Source organism: Rhinopithecus roxellana, chromosome 7 (genome assembly GCF_007565055.1).
Source record: "Rhinopithecus roxellana isolate Shanxi Qingling chromosome 7, ASM756505v1, whole genome shotgun sequence".
NCBI classification, from domain to species: domain Eukaryota; kingdom Metazoa; phylum Chordata; class Mammalia; order Primates; family Cercopithecidae; genus Rhinopithecus; species Rhinopithecus roxellana.
In genome coordinates, this window is record NC_044555.1 from 66,189,603 (window position 1) to 66,209,527 (window position 19,925).

The 19,925-nt window shown below is 39.0% G+C and overlaps 1 protein-coding gene across 4 annotated transcripts in view; it reads right to left on the reverse strand.

Moving 5' to 3' along the window:
* Positions 1-19,925, reverse strand: part of MED14 (mediator complex subunit 14) — an 87,079-nt gene that overhangs the window by 22,443 nt on the left and 44,711 nt on the right. For all 4 annotated transcript variants that reach the window (XM_010363186.2, XM_030933689.1, XM_030933690.1 and 1 more), the window contains exons 16-22: positions 16,235-16,311; positions 10,691-10,851; positions 10,458-10,604; positions 9,698-9,789; positions 8,620-8,772; positions 7,713-7,982; positions 3,092-3,232 (exon numbers count right to left, since the gene is read on the reverse strand). In XM_010363186.2, coding sequence (XP_010361488.2) covers positions 3,092-3,232; positions 7,713-7,982; positions 8,620-8,772; positions 9,698-9,789; positions 10,458-10,604; positions 10,691-10,851; positions 16,235-16,311 — 1,041 coding nt within the window. The remainder of the gene's footprint in view (positions 1-3,091; positions 3,233-7,712; positions 7,983-8,619; positions 8,773-9,697; positions 9,790-10,457; positions 10,605-10,690; positions 10,852-16,234; positions 16,312-19,925) is intronic.

Genomic DNA, 19,925 nt, shown 5'->3' on the forward strand with positions numbered 1-19,925 from the left:
AAAATAAATACACATCAACAACACAAGTCTTTATAAACCCTGACTTTCGAAATGTTTTAAAATAGCAACATCCTCTTTCCCGATCTTGCAATGCTTTCTATCCCTCAAGATGTTTTTTGCTCATTTTATATCTAGCATATAACTGATTTATCTCTATTATTTATCTACCATTTCATTGATTCTAAGACATTTTCCCCTCACACTTTAACATCTCTAAAATCAGGGTGTCTCTTTCCATTTATGGGATGTTAGTTTAACTGGCAGTGCTTTTTCTTTCTGAGCAGTAGATAAAAACTGATGCATCTTACATTTGGTGGCGTTTAGTATCAATGAAATACGGTAGCTCAGCCTGACCTTTACTCATCTTTATCACTTTCACAAGGTAGTTGTAACATTTTACATATTTTCTAGTGCCACACGAGAGTTTCAGTTGTTCCTAACATCAAATGTTGGAAATAATTATCAATTTTTTTCTTAAAGTCATTTTTGTGGGTGTGGAGTGTTACCTCATTGTAGCTTTAATTTGTATTTCTGTGATGGCAAATAATGTTTGAATACCTTTTCTGTGCTTATTGGCCACTTGGACATCCTATTATGTGAAATGACTTGAATCTTTTACCTATTTTTAAAACCAGATTGTCTTTTTTTTTTTTTATTGATTCTTTCTAAGCTATCTTAAAGAAATTATAGAATTCAGGCTAACTCATAAGCTACAAAATCATGTATTTGCCCATACTGTTTTATCCAATAATGTAGAATGTACCTTTATGTTTGGAGATGTAAGCCATACTAACTTGTTAATTAAAACTATGATATTAATAAACTTTTATATTTTCTTCCTTTCCTTTCTCATGGACTAGCTTATACACTAAAACAGCATTTTACATAAAAGAAGAAAAGCTACCTGCTAACATCAAGTAAAATGTACATGAATCCCTTTATGAACATTTTTTTCTCACAACTGTCTTATCAGGGAGATGAACAGTTTACAAATAGAAGCATAGCACAGATACCTGATAAGCAGAAAAAAACTGAAAACTGAAACTGCTCAATAAAAGGCTCAATCTTTACGAGTACATAAAGCCAAAGCCACCGACTAAAGACATTTAACCATGGCAGATGAATATTCTCTTAAAAGGATTCTGACTTGGTATTAAGTGTCAAACTTTTTAACTTAAAAACAAAACAAACAAAAAGGCTCTACCTACAGGTTGAATACAGAGCAAGAAAAAGCAGAAAATTCCTCAAGTTTTCCCAAAGTGACAAATCATTCTAAGTTTTCTAGAATATCCTAACCTTTGGCCAATCTACCCACATCTAATCCTTCTGCCTTAGCTTGCAACTATTTTCCTAGTTAGAAATCTCATGTTCAGTATGAAATGCTACTGGGTGTATAGAGCTCTTAGCCAAATCAGAATATCTAATAAACTAGCGCTGCAGGCTCTCACTATGTCAAATTATGATTTTTTTCAGTAACAACAGCACTTTGGGAGGCCAAGGCGGGCAGATCACCTGAGGTCGGGAGTTTGAGACCAGACTGACCAACGTGGAGAAACCCCCCCTCTACTAAAAATACAATATCAGCCGGGTATGGTGGTGCGTGCCTGTAGTGCCAGCTACTCAGGAGGCTGAGGTAGGAGAATCACTTGAACCTGGGAGGCGGAGGTTGCGGTGAGCTGAGATCACACCACTGCACTCCAGACTGGGCAACAAGAACAAAACTTCATCTCAAAAAAAAAAAAAAAAATCATAGAGGGGCCAATGAACAACTTATCTTGGGAGACAGAGAGAATAATGGACCACATTCTCCCTCCATTCCCCTTATAACATTGGCCCTGCTACAGCCATGGTCATGAGACAGCCCATCTCAGTTACTTCTTTCCCCCAAAGGATGTGGCTCATTCCCTGCTCCATATCAGGTACAGGAAAAATCAAAAATATAAGAAAGTGGCTTCCACAAGAAAAAAGCTGCTCTGATATCCGCTGGGCCAAGGTACTTCTCTCCCATGGTGGCCCAGCATCCTCGGAGGGCTAGTATCTCATCTGAGTCAATGTCTGTCACAAGAGCGCGGCACCTTGGCTACACAGAGACATTCGCATAGGCCTTTACTGAGCTTCCCTGTTCTACATGAAGGCCAAGAAGGGAAACAGTGAGAAGGCAAGTAACCCTAAACAGCTGCCAGGAACAATAGAGCTTCCACAAAACCCTCCTTCTAGTAAGAATCTAGTATTTTTTCAAAGATTTAAGCACTGGAAAGTTGTAGTCACTAAGTAGCCAGACCAGAAGCTAAGCAATAAAATAAGCTAAGAGGATTCTCTGCACAATGCTGGTTTCAAGCAATGCTATTCATGAAAGCTTCTGGGTGAGAAGCAGTGAGCTATTTTGTAAACCAAAACTAAAGGATGTGCCAAAGAGCCTTGCCTAGAGGCTGTGTGCTCATATACAACTAAAAATGGAGCCCCTAAAGATTCCAGCCCAGAGTCTACAGCCCCAATGAGGATTTTCCAGACTAGGGAGTCACACAGGACTGTTGAAGGGCTAAATGATCACTGTTCACCTTCTATTTCAGGAGGGCCTGTGAGAGAACAATGGCTGGCCTAGGGGCCTGTTCAACTCTCAGACATGTGAAGGTGACAGGACAGAACTGAAAGCTCTTATGGTTCTATAATGTGGCTTATCCAAATGGTCTGAGGACAGAACCCTGAAAATTTGTTCACCTGTTCTCTGTAGCAGTCCCTACTGAACATCGCTAGACATTTAGTTCACTGTGCTCTACTTTAATAGCATCTGTCCTTCAAGACAAGGTGAGGAAACTCTCTCAAAGATCTCACATCCTGCGGATGATACTTCCATCCCTGGAATCATATAACATGATTTTAAGTGCGTGAATGATCTGAGATTAATGCTGTTTCCAACACTATTCATTTCTTGTCACTGGAAGTCTCCTCCTCACCTCCTTCTGTAACTCTTTATTTCATAAGTATTTCCTGGTCATCTCGGGCCCACCAAGGACCTCCTTGTCTTTGATGCCTATAGAACCTGTGAAGTTACAGAAATGTGATACCACTTGGAATTTTGGCTAGATATTACCTGTTGCTGGGGTGGTGGCTGGAGCTGCGATATTAAAGAATCCATCATATCTCCTCCTATAGGAGAAGGGGGATTATCATCCTCATTTACAGACCTTCTTCGAGCATCCTGATTGCTGTCAACAAACATATTCAGGAACGTCTACAGATATAAACAGGTAAAAATTAGATTATTTTACCTAACATTATTAGCAAAACATTTTAAATTATTTAGAATATTTAAACAGAAACATAGTATGTTGATCCTTGAAGATCATTACTAGGACAACCTAGAAGAAATATTGTTAATTTTGAAGCTGGAAACTGAGGAAAACAGTTAACAAAAACAGCATCTAAAAAAAAAGCCCTATCAACTAAGAAATATTGTGTGAGCAAAAAGTTGAAGAAAGAAGTACATCCTGGCACCTCTTACCATCAGATCATAATATTTTCTTATTAACTTCTAATCCAGAAATGGGGGTAAAAAATGAAAAGCATATTGGCCATAACTTGGAAAATTCCCAGCTAGTGAGCGCTCTCACTTTTTAAACTAGAAAATATGAAAGGAAAACTGAGTAAGAAATGATCCAATTTTTTCCTTTTTTATATTACATGATTTAATCTTGAACCATTAAGAGTGGGACAGCCTTGTTTTATATATTGTCAAAGTGAGCAAGGCTATCAGAGTTTGTGTTTCAAGCACAGATTCTCTTTAACACTTCTTACATCCCCAGTATTCAAATATATATATATATATATATATATCATAAGCTTATCAGAATCACTAGAGAGCTATTAAAAGTCCAAAGTGGGCTGAGCACAGTGGCTCATGCCTATAATCCCAGCACTTTGGGAGGCTGAGGTGGGAGGATCCCTTGCGAGACCAACCTGGGCAACAATGGCAAAACCTCATCTCTACAAAAAATACAAAAATCAGCCAGGCATGACAGTGCACACCTGTGGATCCAGCTACTAGGGAGGCTAAGATGGGAGGACTGCTTGAGCCTGGGAAGTTGAGGCTGCAGTGAGCCGTGATCCCACCACTGCGCTCCAGCCTGGGCAACAGAGTGAGACCCTGTCTCAAAAAAAAAAAGTCGACAGTCTACTTTTAATTAAAGATGATGGGCTCACAACACACATTGCATTCTTTCCCCACTAAAACTACTGGAAAAAAATTTTGAAGCAATAAGTAACAAAGACAAAAAGAATGGAAGAACAGAAAAAAACAGCAATACATCCTGGAGGCTGCAAAGCAGATGGTTTAGTAGCAACTAGAACCATCCAATGTGAGAAAGCTGTATCCTAAGTAAGCTGTGGGAAAAACCAAGAAGCAAACTATTTCCATCCAGATCCCCGAGACACTTTGGAACTGGCAGTATCAGGCACTGGTATGGTTTGACTCTGTGTCCCCACCCAAATCTCATCTTGAATTGTAATCGAATTGTAATCCCCATGTGTTGAGAGAGGGACTGATTGATTGGACTATGGGGACAGTTCCCCCCATGCTGCTGTGATAGTGACTTCTCATGAGATCTAACGGCTTTATAAGTAGAAGTTTCCCCTGCTCTTGCGCTTCCCCTTTACCTTCCACCACAATTGTACATTTCCTGAGGCCTCTTAGCCATTCTTTCTGTTAAGCTTGTGAAACTGTGAGTCAATTAAACCTCTTTCCTTTATAAATTACCCAGTCTTGGGTAGTATCTTTACAGCATTGTGAAAACGGACTAATATGGGTACCTCTGCAAGTGGGGATAAAAGTGGGACTAATAACAGAAGGACTAAGTGAAAGTCTAAGAGATACTTAGACCCTCCCAGATCCTCTGCTATTCTCACTGAGCTGGGTTGATCTCTTCCACTCTGGAGGAGGATCTCTGACTTGAGGGACGCCAAAGATCAATTGAGAGAAGGACTACCATATAAAAAATGGGGATCAAAGTCTACATAAATTTGAGAATACTCGTTTTCTCATTTGACTTTCCCAATACTGAGAGCCAGATGCATACCATCTATGCATCTGGATAGAAGATTTGGATACTCCTGTCTTGGTACTCACACCAGTCCAACAAAAAGACCTAAAGCTACTGATATCAGGAGTTTCCCAAAAAAATGGCCCAAGGAGATCATCCTGCAATGAAGACCACAGTCAATAAGTCTTACCTTTAAATAAGAGCAGGGAGTTAAGAATCGCTTAACATTTGAGGAAAGACACTAATATAAAAGAAATCAATACCACACCCCTCCACACACAAAAGCAAGGTAAATAAAATAGAGATTATGTAGGATAAAAAGAAGAAAAAGTAATGTTGTCATATAATAGAATGTTTAAAACAAACATTTTGAAACAAAAAAAGACCTTTTGAAAAAAATTTTTACAGAATGGCCAAAATAAAATATTGATAGAAATAAAACATAGAGGGATAAGAGGAAAAAAGTGAGGTATCTCCCAGAAACAAGAGACAAAACAAAAAACAAAAAACAGAAGAAATAAGAAAATTGGAGGACAAGTCCACAATGCCTAGCATCAGAACATTAGGAGTACCCAAACGAGCTAACAGAGAAAACAACGGAGATGAACAAAGAAATAGTGCAAGGAAATTTCCCAAAGCAAAAGGATGTAAGTTTTCAGACTGAAAGAGCCCAGTCAAGTCACATAATGTTCAACAGTGTGAACTCATTACACATCTCAATAGTCACAATGCAAGCTAGGAGACAATGAAGTAGTATCTTCAAAATTTTTACAGAAAATGATTGCAACCTAGAGTTCTTTATCTAGCCACTTCAGTTAGATGAGGGTAAACTAAAGATGCTTTCAGGCATACATGATTTCAAATTAACTCTCCACCCACCATGTACCTTCTCCCAGTAATCAAAACAACGAAGTAAACTAAGAAAAAAAACAAGGGGCCCACGACACAATGCATGCAACGTGCAACATAAAAGAGAAATAAAGGAATCTCCCCTTTCATCCTTTTGCAGATTCCTAAGTGAACACTGTGTAGAAGGCCCAGACTGCTATCAGTTCAAATTGGAGCAGGTCAGAGGCCTATTGAAGAGATTTCTTCAAGATGAAATCAATAAGGTATCTTGATATGTTTGAACATACTAAAAGGAGTTACATAACTAGGAGAGAGTTTAAGGTTAATTAGTGATAGGTACTACAGAGAAAGTGAAACCAAAAAAGACCCAATTAATATTCCCAATAAAATAAAATGTTGAGCAAGACAGGAAAAATAATCATAGTAAGCTTGGTTGCAGCAATGCTAACATATTCATAACAGTGCAAATGCTGAAAAATAATCTAATCAAAATTGCTACCTAACCATGTTACCAAGATAGGAGGAAAGACAAATGTGTTTATGTACTGAGAGCAGCCTGGAAGGAGGAAGGCACACATAAAAAAGAATTTAATAACAACTAAAGCCTGGGCAACATGACGAAATCCCATCTCTACAAAAAATACAAAAATTATCCGGGTGTGGTCCCTGCTACTGGGGAAGCTGAGGTGGTGGGAGGACGGATTTAGCCCTGGTGGTTGAGGCTGCAGTGAGCCATGATCATGCCACTGCACTCCAGCCTGGAGGACAGAACAAGACCCTGTCTCCAAAAAAAAAAAAAAAAAGAATGCTCATCTTCCATTGTGAGAATCAGATAGTGCCCTCAACCAAAAAGTAAACAAATAGCAATGTAGGCATTCCACTTGGAGATAAAGATATAAATACCAAGATAATCAGCTATATAAGAATTGAAAACAGGGCATCTGGGGAGCAAGAAAATGACAAGAGTGAATTACAGGAGACTATTTTTCAAATCAAGCCTTTTAGATTTATTTGACTCCAGACAAAAAACACATACAACTGAGCTATCACATCAGTTAACCACTCTGGCAGTTGTAGTCCAGGACCTTACATTTTTAAAACGCATCAGGCCAGGCACAGGTTACTGTGATCCTAGCACTTTGCGAGGGTCCAGGACCTTACATTTTTAAAATGCATCAGGCCAGGCACAGATTACATCACTCCTGTAATCCCAGCACTTTGGGAGGCTGAGGCAGGTGGATCACCTGAGGTCAGGAGTTCGAGACCAGCCTGGCCAACATAGTGAAATCCCATCCCTACTAAAAATACAAAAATTAGCCGGGTGTGGTGGCACATGCCTATAATCTCAGCTACTGGGGAGGCTGAGGCAGGAGAGTCACTTGAACCCACATGGCTGAGATTGCAGTGAGCCAAGATCGTGCCACTACACTCCAGCCTGGGTGACAAAGTGAGACTCTGTCTCACAAATAAATAAATAAATAAGCATCACAGTAGAATTGATGACCAAATCTTTTCAAAAATCAATGATAAAAACTACTTTTAAAGTTCCGAAGACCAAATACAACTCTTTTTAGTATCTTCATCCTACTGATCAGAAGGTAAGAATATAAAGAAAAATATTTTAATCATCTCATACACATAAGCACGGCGCTTTATCAGAACTTCTAGCTCCTTCAGAATGAAGTTATAGAGATGATGAATTAACACTGCTACTTATATTAAATTTAAACAGGAATGTGTTGCTTTTCCCCATTATTTCCCCCTCAAAGAAACCATTTCAGAGATAATTTTTATGTTTACTCATGTTATAACACTAAAGTCTGTTACCTTTAGTCCTGGTGCAGGATAGAAACCTTCAACTAATTTGCTGTTATCAAAAAGACTATAGGCACCATCCCGTATTGCCACAACACCTCGACTCCGGCAGTATATATCGATGCAATACATGTTCCTGAAGGCCAGTCTGATGTGGGTGGATGACTGTGGCAGAATAGAGAAGCACTGGTAGGCAGTGTTGGTTCTCTGGGTCAAGCCCAACATGGGCACAGTGGGGAGTTTGTTGATGGCATTTAATGGAGCCTGAGTATCAAACAGTACCTAAAAGGAATAAACACAGTGAGAGCAGCCGGTTTCTGTACAAACGTTAAAACCTCAGAATTTTCAGTGTATAAATGTCAAAAACAAGACAACGCCCTACTGGCAGATTCCATAAAACTTCCCCTTGAAGAGAATGCAATCTAGATCACTGGGTCCACATTGCATCAAAGAAAATTCTCAAAGAAGTGTTCAAGATATAGAAGACAAAAGTTATCAGCCTTAGTCATTAAAGACAAGTTAGGTCTCCACGATCTTTTGAAGAGTTTTGCCTGAGACACTAAATGCTGTTTTTGTTTATTTGTTTGTTTGTTTTTTAAGACAGGGTCTCATTCTGCCACCCAGGCTGGAGTGCAGTGGCACAATCACGGCTCACTGCAGCCTTGACTTCCCCAGGCTCAGGTGACCCTCCCACTTCAGCCTCCCAGATAGCTGGGACTACAGGCGTGCGTCGCCACACCTGGCTAATTTTTGTATTTTTATAGAGACAGGGTTTTGCCACATTGCCCAAGCTGGTCTTGAACTCCTGAGAAGAAGCAATCCTTTCGCCTCGGCCTCCCAAAGGGTTGGGATTATAGGTGTGAACCAGCACGGCTGGCATACTAAGTCTTATTTTTAGACAGAAAATAAACTTAATTACCTGTAATAACTGAACCACATTTGGTGTTTTGTTGAACATTTCTTGAAGCTGATGGAGAATGGTATTGTGACAGTTACTGCAACCTGAGTTTGGGCCAACAGTTCCCAAAGAAATGTGGAATTTTTGATGGACTGAATTCCATTGGATACTAATCTAAATGAAAAAGATTACATGTTTCAGCAACTGAGAAAGTAACAGATTCAAGTAGGGGGAAAAAATGTTAAAAGTAAGGCAAAATGCCAAAAATCTAAAGGAGATTTTTTTTTTTTGGAAAACAAGCAATAAAATAAGACTGGATTCGAACTCCAGATGTGCTGTTAATATTGAAAGTACATTCCCTGACCATGTGTTAGTCCTCTTTTACTAAATAAAACAGAAAGGCGCTAAAACAACTTTATTTGAAAATTATCATTAGTTTTTCTTTTCATTTTTCTCTGGAACTAAAGAAGAGTCACATTCTTGGTACTATCAACTAAGGAGCACTGTCATAAAGGGGAAGGGCGCCACTCTGAACACAGATACACTTGGTTAATAGATTTTAAAAAGCTCAAGTAACCTGACATTACTTGACGTAGAAGTCTAGAGAGAAACCAGTTGGCTGCATTTTTATACTACATTTCTAGGACTTCACATGTGAGGTGGGAAAAAAATAAAGAACTACAGATTACAGGAAATACTTCAAGATTAAGATAAGATGAAACAATGCTAACATTCATGTGCCCAAAAGCAAAAACATCCCATATTGTTATAATCACTCATACATAATTTTCCTTACAATAATCACACTGCCAAGCAAATCTGTAACCAGTGAAGAAAAAAATACAAACACCATCAGTACATTACCTTGTCCAAATTGCTTCAACATCATATACCCCATATCACAAGGTTATTTTTGTTTTCAATTTTAAAGAGTTAAGCATTATAGTATATTTATAGCCACAAGCATTTAAAATTTACCATTTTATCCCTAACTTTTACTTGAGCTCTTACTTATATTAAGGTAATTTTCATGTTTTTTTATATCTTGATTTTTAAAAAATTCATAAGACAGGAACTTCAGCATTTCAATCAGACTTACTGAGCTTCCCTTGGTGGTTCCATAACACAAGATAAGTTTTCGGTAATTATAAACACGAACTTCTGAGAAAATATTTAGATGAGCAGGTATGTCTAAACCGAAGGAAACAAAAAGGAGATTAATATTATACATGTAAAATTTTAAAATATAAATTTGAATAAGAGGGCATTTTGGCAATATTATATGCCCAGACAGGTCTCTAGTTAAGTAACTTAGTTTAAAAAAAAGTAACAGCATAATAAATAATATGCTTCCATGTCTACAAAAGGGGGCAAGGGCAGGTGAGACATACTGAAGCAGTCTAGCATAGTGGTTAAAGGGTTCCAATTCCAACTCTGCCACCCACTAGCTATGGGACTTTATACAAAGTTCTTGGTCTCTGCAACTTATTTTCTTCTGTAAAATGAGGAATAATACTCACCTCATGACTGTGATTGTGAAGACTGTGAAGATAACTCATTTGTTAACACAAGCAAACTGTTTATAATACTGTATGGCACACAGTAAATAAGCACTATTATTATGATACGGTATACCTGTGTGTAAAATTTTTGCAAACAAAAGAAACTTAACAGTGGTTGTCTTTAGGGGAAGGAAATTGAAGTCTGAAGTGAAAGGAACACCTAAGTTTTACTAGATATACTTTTGATTTCTTTGCTTTGAACACTATGCAGGTTTTACTTCTTCAGTTAAAAAAAAGGGTATGGACTTTTTTTTATTATTATTATTTATTTAAAAAGGAGATTAACTCTACATGTACCTGGTAGAGAACGTGCAAATTCCAACACACACTCATATAATCGTGCAATGCTATTCCAGTCATTAAGAAACATTTCAACCACTTTTCTACCACCAACAGGTTCAGACAACAGATTTTCATATGTCAGGTAAACGTGCCGGGATGGGCCTACAGGATTAAAAGAGAATATTAATAGTAACCGATACTAAAAAAATCCAGAAATATGCAAAGACAAAATGTGTGAAACATCTCACCTTGCTCCCTGGTAGAAGTGCCATTAAGTGGACAATTTGCAAACACTAACTCTGCTACCCAAGTGCGGTTATTTCTACCTTGTAATCGGAAAGTGCAATCAAGAAGAGAGCGGTCCAGAGCCTTTTGGGTTTCCTCACTTATACCCTTACAGGGAGGAATTCTGGTGATAAAAGACAGTATATGAAATACACTTTACACCGACAAAGCACAATATACACAATGACAGACAGGGTATGACATTAGAGCTTCAGTTCAAACTCCACTTCTAGATACCTTCTGCCAAGGTAGGAAGCAATTCACAGCAATTAATAGTATTTAATCCATTTCCATTCACATCAATATGGATTAGAACTCTCATTTTAACAGTGATGTTTGTCTTTATTCATAATTTTGTTCTTTAAAAAAGACTACAGCTCTACAGAATGAAAATCAAGAATACTGGTTTTCTACAAAATCTACCTAGAACATCCTCAAGGAAAAGCTAAGGGGAACAAATCCTTATAAAACCACTCTTTGAAGACAGGATGATACAGTACAAAAAATAAGGGCTTTGGAGTCAGAGACCCATATTCTAACTCTGACTCAGCCACATTTAATGTCTCTGAATTTCCCAATTACAAAATAGAGATGAAGAATTACTTTATGTGTCATTCACGAAGAAAATGAAAGTGCTTATGGTGGCTGACACAGCAGGTATTCATATGTTTTGTTTTTTAAGAGATGGAGTCTTGCTGTGTTGCCCAGGCTAGCCCTGAACTCCTGAGCGATCCTCCCACCTCAGCCTCCCAAGTAGCTGGAATTACAGGTGCACACCACCAAGCCTGGCCCCATGTATGTTAATTCTCCCTTGCAGTAAAACCAAATCTTGGTCACTGACTGAATAACCATTAAAATTCCAGGTTCATTATCCCCACTTTGCCACCTCCTCCTCTGTAGCGGTAACCCTTATTTTCATAGACCTTTACATGTATTAACTCGTTTAACATACATATTGTCACACATACATCACATATACAAGAGGAATGTAGTAGCTTGGTTTCTTAAAATACCTACCTATCCATTTTCCTTCTACAGCTTTACAAACTATCTTATTGGTCATAAAACATTATGAGGTAATATATTTTAGCTATTTATGAGTTAATTTCAGTAAGAGATAAAATAATGAGATATTATTTAATTATATATAACCTTTACCTCATACAGAAGGTGGTTAATTCTCAGATTTGGTATAATAAATATCTATATTGAGGCAAAAAAACAACAAATATAATTGGAATTATGGAATCTTGGTTCAGACCCCTTAATCCAGAATATAACACCTAGAACAAAGTTTCTCGGTCTTGGCAGGATTGGCATTTGGGGCTGAAAAATCCTTTGTTGCGGGGTGAGGGGGCTGTTTTGTGCAGCCCAGGCCTCTACCAACTAGGTGCCAGTAGCACTTCCTACTCCCTCTTCTCAGTAAATGATCAAAAACATCTGCAGACATTGCCAAAAGTCCCCTGCAGGGCAAAACTGCCCTGGGGTGGAGAACCACAGACCTGGAATAAACAACTTGAGAGCAAAAAACAGATTGCATGTGCTAATTAAAACTTCTATCACAGCTCCTCTTCAATATACAGCTTTTGAAGTTTTTCAAAAGTTAATCTTTCATACTATATACTTTTTATCACTACCAGAAAGATTTTGTGCAACTATATTTTGGGTAGTTATTACAGAAATTGCATACACTACTTATCTGTTCTTCAACTTGACAGGTATACTGATGACTTGCCTGCCCTTACCCCTCACAACACAGCCCTCCCCATAGGAGTTATAAAGCAGCCAATTCAGACAGATTTTTAAATCTCAAGTTTGAAAATATAAATGCAGTACATTATCTTCCTTTCAAATAAAACAGGTTTTTCACAAAATCTATCTAGTCAGAAAAGGAAAGCACAGAAGCCAGTATGTGTTCAAGTGAGAATTAACATTAGTTTAAGCCTCTTTTCCATTTATGCTCTTAGGGACAGCGGAACCCTGAAAGTGCATTGTATATCACTTTAATCTGTGATGCAGATACAATGAGCTCTACCTCAAGGCACCCGTAAAATAGTTACTTGCTTTTAAGGTTATGAATGGAACAGAATGAATAAAAATAAACTGTAACTTTTATCTTCTCAGCATGATCATGTGAGGGGGGAAAAAAAAACCCAAAACTAGGTTCCCCAAAAGGAAACCTGACAAAATTGTTACAAACTTAAAATACTGCAAAATACTACTATAGTAGCCAAAAATTAAGAACCGTGGAAGGTATTTTCTGGACAATGGATTAACCTATCTGAAAATTTTTACCAATTCAAAAATGTTTGCTTTACACGGCTGCTCCTAACCAACTTTTCTCCTGTACTTCTCAGTATTAAACAAATTGAGGAGCCAGGTTATGGTCTTTTATGGTCTGGCAGATGTGTGTTAGCTTTGTTGTGAGGGCTTTTACAAACATCATTAACCCCACTATGGCCCTGCAGTGCAAAAGCAGGGAGATCACTGAAAGTACCAGCAAAAGCAGCATGAGTGTGCCTAAAAGGAAAGTGAAGAGGTTTTTATAAAGACTGCACACATGTATGAAGACAAACTGGGCCGTACAACTTGCAAAAAAAGAGCTGTGCCTGTGCATTATCAGCATAAACTATAGGAGGCAAAGAAACACAATGGAGGAAATGAAAAACCCTCGTGGGTGTTGCCAGAGGACCTTTACCACTGCGCATGACTGTGACATGAGTTCAACGAGAAGGTGGGAAGTTTGCTGAAGTGTTCAAAACTAGGCACCATGAGCATGCCACTCTCTCAAAACTTGTGTCCCAAGCCTGATTTGGGTTATAGGATCAAGGCTCTTGAATTTGCACAAGGCAATAGGTCCATGAACCATAGCAACTGAAGAAGTTTACCATGATACATTTGATACTATGATTGCAGAGATGCATCAAGGAGGCTTGCTCAACACATTTTCAAGGAGATAAAGTAGAACAAGAACGGAATGTATTTTTGGCAAAGAGAAGGAAAGTGTGCCAATTTTAAAGCTTTGAAGTATCAACTCATATTCATATTCAATATTAATATATCCAGGACTAAAAGCTTGTTATAAGAGTTTCTGAAGAGTAAATGCCTGAGTCCAATTCCATACTAATTAGGTCTATATAGGATTTTAATAAAATCATGTTGAGACATTTATTATTTACTTTTTTCCTTCTTCACTTCTATACCCTACTCCAACAATGGACAGCACTTACTGGACAAACAGTTATCTTTAACATATCCATTTATGTATATTTTCCTTTACATTTTAAAATAAAACAAAAGCCAGGATTAAAGACTTTTAGAGTTATTATAAAATGAAGCTAAAAAAATATAAAGTACTTCCTTCCTAGGTAGGACTCTTATGCATTCCCTTGAGTTCAAGAAGAAAGGAGACTGAAATTTCTCTTGTAAAAATGCCAAGAACAAGATATTATGCAAATTATCAACTTATCTACAGGTGCCAAGAAGAGTAAAAAGAAAAAAAAATAACCTATATTCAAGGCAAAGCAATTCAAAACCAAACACAATTGAAAGTATTGCATTTTCCTACTGATTTCCATTATAAGACTAGTTTTCTCTCTCCTGAAAATGTTTTTGTAGAAATAGTGTTAAGATAGCCAGGAAGAGGAACTATTCTAGTTCTTCAATTCTGTAGTATCTAAAGGGAGCACTAATGACACATGGGTCATGTGACACTATTTGCTAGCTCTACCTTCCACAGAAACAGATTCCTGTATAACAAATGGTAAAGCCCCATTGCTCAAATTGCAGAGCTGCTACGTCTTAGCAGACAGAGGAATTCAATAAATAAAAATTGCTTATATAATTTATATCATTAAGCAACATCTGGGAAACAATAAAGCGTACCCCTCCTTTGCAAAGAAACCTGTTTCCTGGACCAAAAAGGTTGATCTCTTAGATAGTATTCTGGCTTTGCAAGTACATACTGGGTCACTTTATAAAGCACATGTACCACATTAGCTTTACTTCTAAGCATCCTTTGGCTCCTCGTCCTTTGTCCATTAGAACTAAGCCCTATGCCCATTTCCTGTATACTCTTTCCTGGTGATCTAATTTACTACCCCAGCTCAATTACTATCACCATGGTGATGACTTTATCTACTTCTCCTTCCCAGATCTGTTACCTAAGCTTGAAACACATGCCCAAAGGGTATTCAGGCACCTTAAACTTAGCAAAGTCCGTTCAAACTCACATCTTTGGTGTCCTTTATCTCAGAAAACACTGCCACCATCCATCATTTGCCCAAGATAAAACCAAGAATCATCTTTGCCACTTTCCCCTCTTTCTCACCTTCAACACCAATCTAATCATAACTCGTGAATACTTTCTCTCCTAACTCCTTGTGGAATGTACCCTGCTCTGAGCTACCAACAACTCTAATGTGAACCATTTCACCAACTGGTTTCATTACTTTAGTCTTGTTCCCCTTCAATTTATTCTCCATATTGCTATCAGGTTGAGCTTTCAAAAACACCTATCTAATGATGTCAGTTTTAGCTTAAAATCATCTGATAGCTTCTTGGTGTCATTAGGATAAAACCTAAATTGTTGAAGGACATTTACATAGGCCTAAAGGATCTGACCGATTCCTGCTTACATTTCCAGCCTCATTTCTCCCATCTCCTGCCATGCCGAACTCCTTTCAGCACAAAAATGCCAAGCTCTCTCTTCCCTCCAAGCCTTCACATTAGCAGTTATGCCTCTGGTTAGGACTTCCCACTACCTCTGCCCCACTTTCCTCTTATTCTCACTTTTCCTTCAGTCCAAGTACAACTGGTACCTCCTCAGGGATACCCTTCCTGACTTCTGAACTAGCCCATATTCCTCTGCTTTATGAACCCACAGCATTCTGAGGGGATGTCAGAATTCAAGCCTGACACACAGTCACACTCTATATCTGCTGAATGAAAAGACATCCAAAAATACCAAGTGAGGCCAGGTGCGGTGGCTTATGCCTGTAATCCCAGCACTTTGGGAGGCCAAGGCGGGTAGATCACTTGAGGCCAGGAGTTCGAGACCAGCCTGGCCAACATGGCAAAACCCTGTCTCTACTAAAAATACACAAAAATTAGCCGGGCATGGTGGTGTGAGCCTGTAGACCCAGCTACTCGGGAGACTGAGGCATAAGAATCGCTTGAACCTAGGAGGCGGAGGTTGGGAGGTTGCAGTGAGCCAAGATCGTGTCACTGCACTCCAGTCAACCTGAGCAAAAGAACGAGACTCTGTCTCAAAACAAACAAACAAACAAACAAAACAAAACAAAACAAAAAAAACAAAACCAAGTGATGCTGGATTGCCACTCCATAGATTAAAGGGAATCTTCCCCCAGACCCTAGTAACTCTATGCAGAAATCCACAACACCCACAGGTTCTGAACACTGCTTTATGTTGTCTCATGAAAGAGAAGCAGCTTTCAGAGTGTGACTGCAACATATGGCACCAAGTGAAACACATGACAGGGGCTTACTTTAATAAGCGAATTGCATGGCTGAAGCCATCACCTTCCACTTGCACTCCTTGATGTGGAATCTCCAGATTGGACAACTAGAAAGAGAAAAACAGAATTATATCAGACCACCAATTTTACAAAAACAACTACCATTTCTAAGTACTACAGTCTCTATTCTTGTGGCACGTTATAGGGTCATTCTTTCCCCAAGTTACAACGTATTAGGCATGAGTATTATCCCCATCATTAGATTTCCTGGGAAACTATACGAAGTCCAGTGGAACTCAAAGCTGTCCCAGCGCATCTAGTTTAAGAAACACCTCCACAAGTGGCAAATATTCAAAATTCAGGAGATTAGTCTAATTTTTGCAGTGAGCCAAAAGTAATCTAGAATCAATTTTAGTAGTTCAAGAGGCCACTACAAAATAAGAATGGTTTTCTCGTGTAATTCTATTCTGTTTGTTCAAAACAATGTTTGAGTCACTGTCATAACTTATTTCTAAACAATATTTTTTAGTTCACAGCTTTTCTGAAATATATTTTTAAGAATTAAACTACTTCCTATGTGAAACCCAAGAAAAGATTTCCAATTTGTGCATTTACCCAATGACATCTCTTTCCCAATTAAAGGATTCAGAAAGCAAATTAAAAAGATAAATGCAGAGAGAGTGCCTGAAACCCTATCCATGGGACTGCAAGTAATTACAGTATGCCAGAAAGTCATCTGATCTAAAGAAATGCTTGCCTTTGGCAGATATTCCCAGGTCTTGCATGACAGACTATTTATATCTACCATGTTCTGGAAAGGATTTAAGGAAGTTCCAAGTATTTAAGTGAGCCCTGCTCTTTGGGCCTGGGAAAGGGAAAGGTTTAGAAAAATAGTTGCTACCAGATAGGAAGTAGGGGTTCAGATTCAAAAGGAAATGAAGTGTGGGCCAGCTCAAAAATGTTGCTGCTATTCTACCAATCAGATATATAAACATCCGGCTGGGTGCGGTGGTTCACACCTGTAATCCCAGCTCTTTGTGAGGCCGAGGCGGTCGGATCACCTGAGGTCAGGAGTTCAAGACGAGCCTAGCCAACATGGTGAAACCCCATCTCTACTAATACAAAAATTAGCCAGGTGTGGTGGCACATGCCTGTATTCCCAGCTACTTGGGAGGCTGAGGCAGGAGAATCGCTTGAATCGGGGAGACTGAGGTTGCAGTGAGTCGAGATCACGCCATTGCACTCCAGCCTGAGTGACAAGAGTGAAACTCCATTTAAAAAGAAAAAAAAAAGATATATAAACATCTCTTATAAGATTAGATTTAGTTTTAGTTATTCACATCTCAGCCTAAATTACTTTAAGTAGAAAATGTGCTTGCTTTTATGTTTAACATAGCTAGAATGTTCACTGAGAATAAAAAGTAGATAAGTTTTTAAGAGTTTGAGTTCAATAGAGCACTATAGAATGTTCATCTGTGTCCCATATGTGCAGCAAGTATAATACAGAGAAGGTAGAAAGAGAGGACGTATGTCTACAGTCATTAACCTACGTAGGCCTACAAAGACGCACATTTTTGCAAATTCTGGCCTGTGGGTAGGGAAGAGAGGATATAAATGCACTGCTTTGCCCCAGCACCATATATCCATCTTCCCTTCCCACTGCAAAGGTAGTTAACTGAATGACATTCATATAATCAATCCAAATAACACAATAAAAGAGTCCAAGAATACAGTCAATTACATAGGAAACATAGACACACTACAGTTTAGGAGCTAAGGCCAGTATCCAGATAAGAGGACATTCATCAAGCTCACAGTTCTAGGAGCTGGGTAATCAAGGACAAGAGTATTTATTTTAGGTGCCTGTTTCTAGGCTTGGGTTTCTCTCTGGGCTCTTTACAATTTCACACCTTATCCTCTGCCTGCAGATCCCAAAGTCCTGTAAAGCAGGGGTTGGCAAACAACAGCTCATGAGCCAAATCCAGCCCAATGCCTAGATTTTCTGTTTGTTTGTTTGTTTGTTTGTTTGTTTGTTTTGAGAAGAAGTCTCTCTCTGTCGCCCAGGCTGGAGTGCAGTGGCGTGATCTCGGCTCACTGCAACCTCCGCCTCCCAGGTTCAAGCGATTCTCCTGCCTCAGCCTCCCGAGTAGCTGGGATTACAGGCCCCCGCTACCATGCCCAACTAAGTTTTGTATTTTTAGCAGAGACGGGGTTTCACCATGTTGGCCAGGTTGGTCTCAAATTCCTGACCTCAGGTGATCTGCCCACCTCGGCCTCCCAAAGTGCTGGGACTACAGGCATGAGCCACAGCGCCTGGCCCACTGCCTGTTTTTGTAAATGAAGTTTTACCATAACACAGCCATGCTCATTTGTTTAAATATCAGCTCTGGCTGGTTCACACTGCAACAGCAGATTTGAATAGCTATAACAGAGACCACTTGACCCACAAAGTCTAAAATGTTTATATTTGGCTCTTTACAGAAAAAGTTTCCCAATCCCTGTTCTAAAGCATGAAAGCTATTTTCAACAAATCTTCCCAAGGCCATCATCATCAGCCCAGCTGAAAAAGTCCATTTCCACATTTCCAGGTCTCTCCTTCATTCACAATAACTTACAGAGGAGGGGATTCTTACAAAACATAAAACTTTAAACTACAAGGAAATAACTGGGGTTTTAGTGTATCACTTTTGAGCGGCTACCCATCCTTGGCCAAACTCCTTTTTGGAAATACAAAAAATGCAGGTCTGTTACCTCCCTTTCACGTTTGAGGATTACATTGGATATCACAACTGCGTATTCTTTAAAGGCACTAATTCTGCATAAATCTATTGCTTCTCCCATGTGAGAAAAGTAAAAATTTGGTTTAATATTCTTTCTGATCTGCTTCTTAGAAAGGATCCCAGTTTTACTAGGGCTTAAGCAATATACATAGCTTTACCAACTCAAAAATAAGCCACCCAGCTATCAACTAACCATCTCTAATAGGCTTAAACAATGCTCCTACTAAGAGGTATAAAAGTAAAATGTTAATTCTTAAAAACTGTCCACTTGTTTTTCTTTCTTTAATTTTTTTAATAGAGACGAGGTCTTGCTATGTTGCCCAGGCTGGTCTCGAACTCCTGAGCTCAAGCAATCCTTCCACCTTGGCCTCTCAAAGTGCTGGGATTATAGGCATCAGCCACTGCACTCAGCCTGTCCACTTTTTCTTTCATCCTTTTTTTTTTTTTTTCGAGACAGAGTCTTGCTCTGTTGCCCAGGCTGGAGTACAGTGGTGCAATCTTGGCTCACTGCAACCTATACCTCCCGGGTTCAAGCAGTTCTCTTGCTTCAGCCTCCCAAGTAGCTGGGATTACAGGCATGTGCCACCACACCCCGATAATTTTTGCATTTTTAGTAGAGACGGGGTTTTACCATGTTGGCCAGGCTGGACTCAAACTCCTGATCTCAAGTGATCCACCCGCCTCGGCCTCCCAAAGTGCTCGGTGTGAGCCACCGTGCCCAGCCCTGTCCACCTTTTTTTAAACTGGGAAAAATTTACATTCAATTTCCATAAAGAGCAGAAGACCCAGAATCTGGAATCAGAGAGATGAAATAATTCAAGCCATGTTTTACATGTATACCATAAGATGCTATGATTGTAACCCTGCCACTCCTCCCAAAATGAACAGGATCACAAACACTCTGCTTTTCCTAGTGGAATCTATATATACCCTGAGCAACA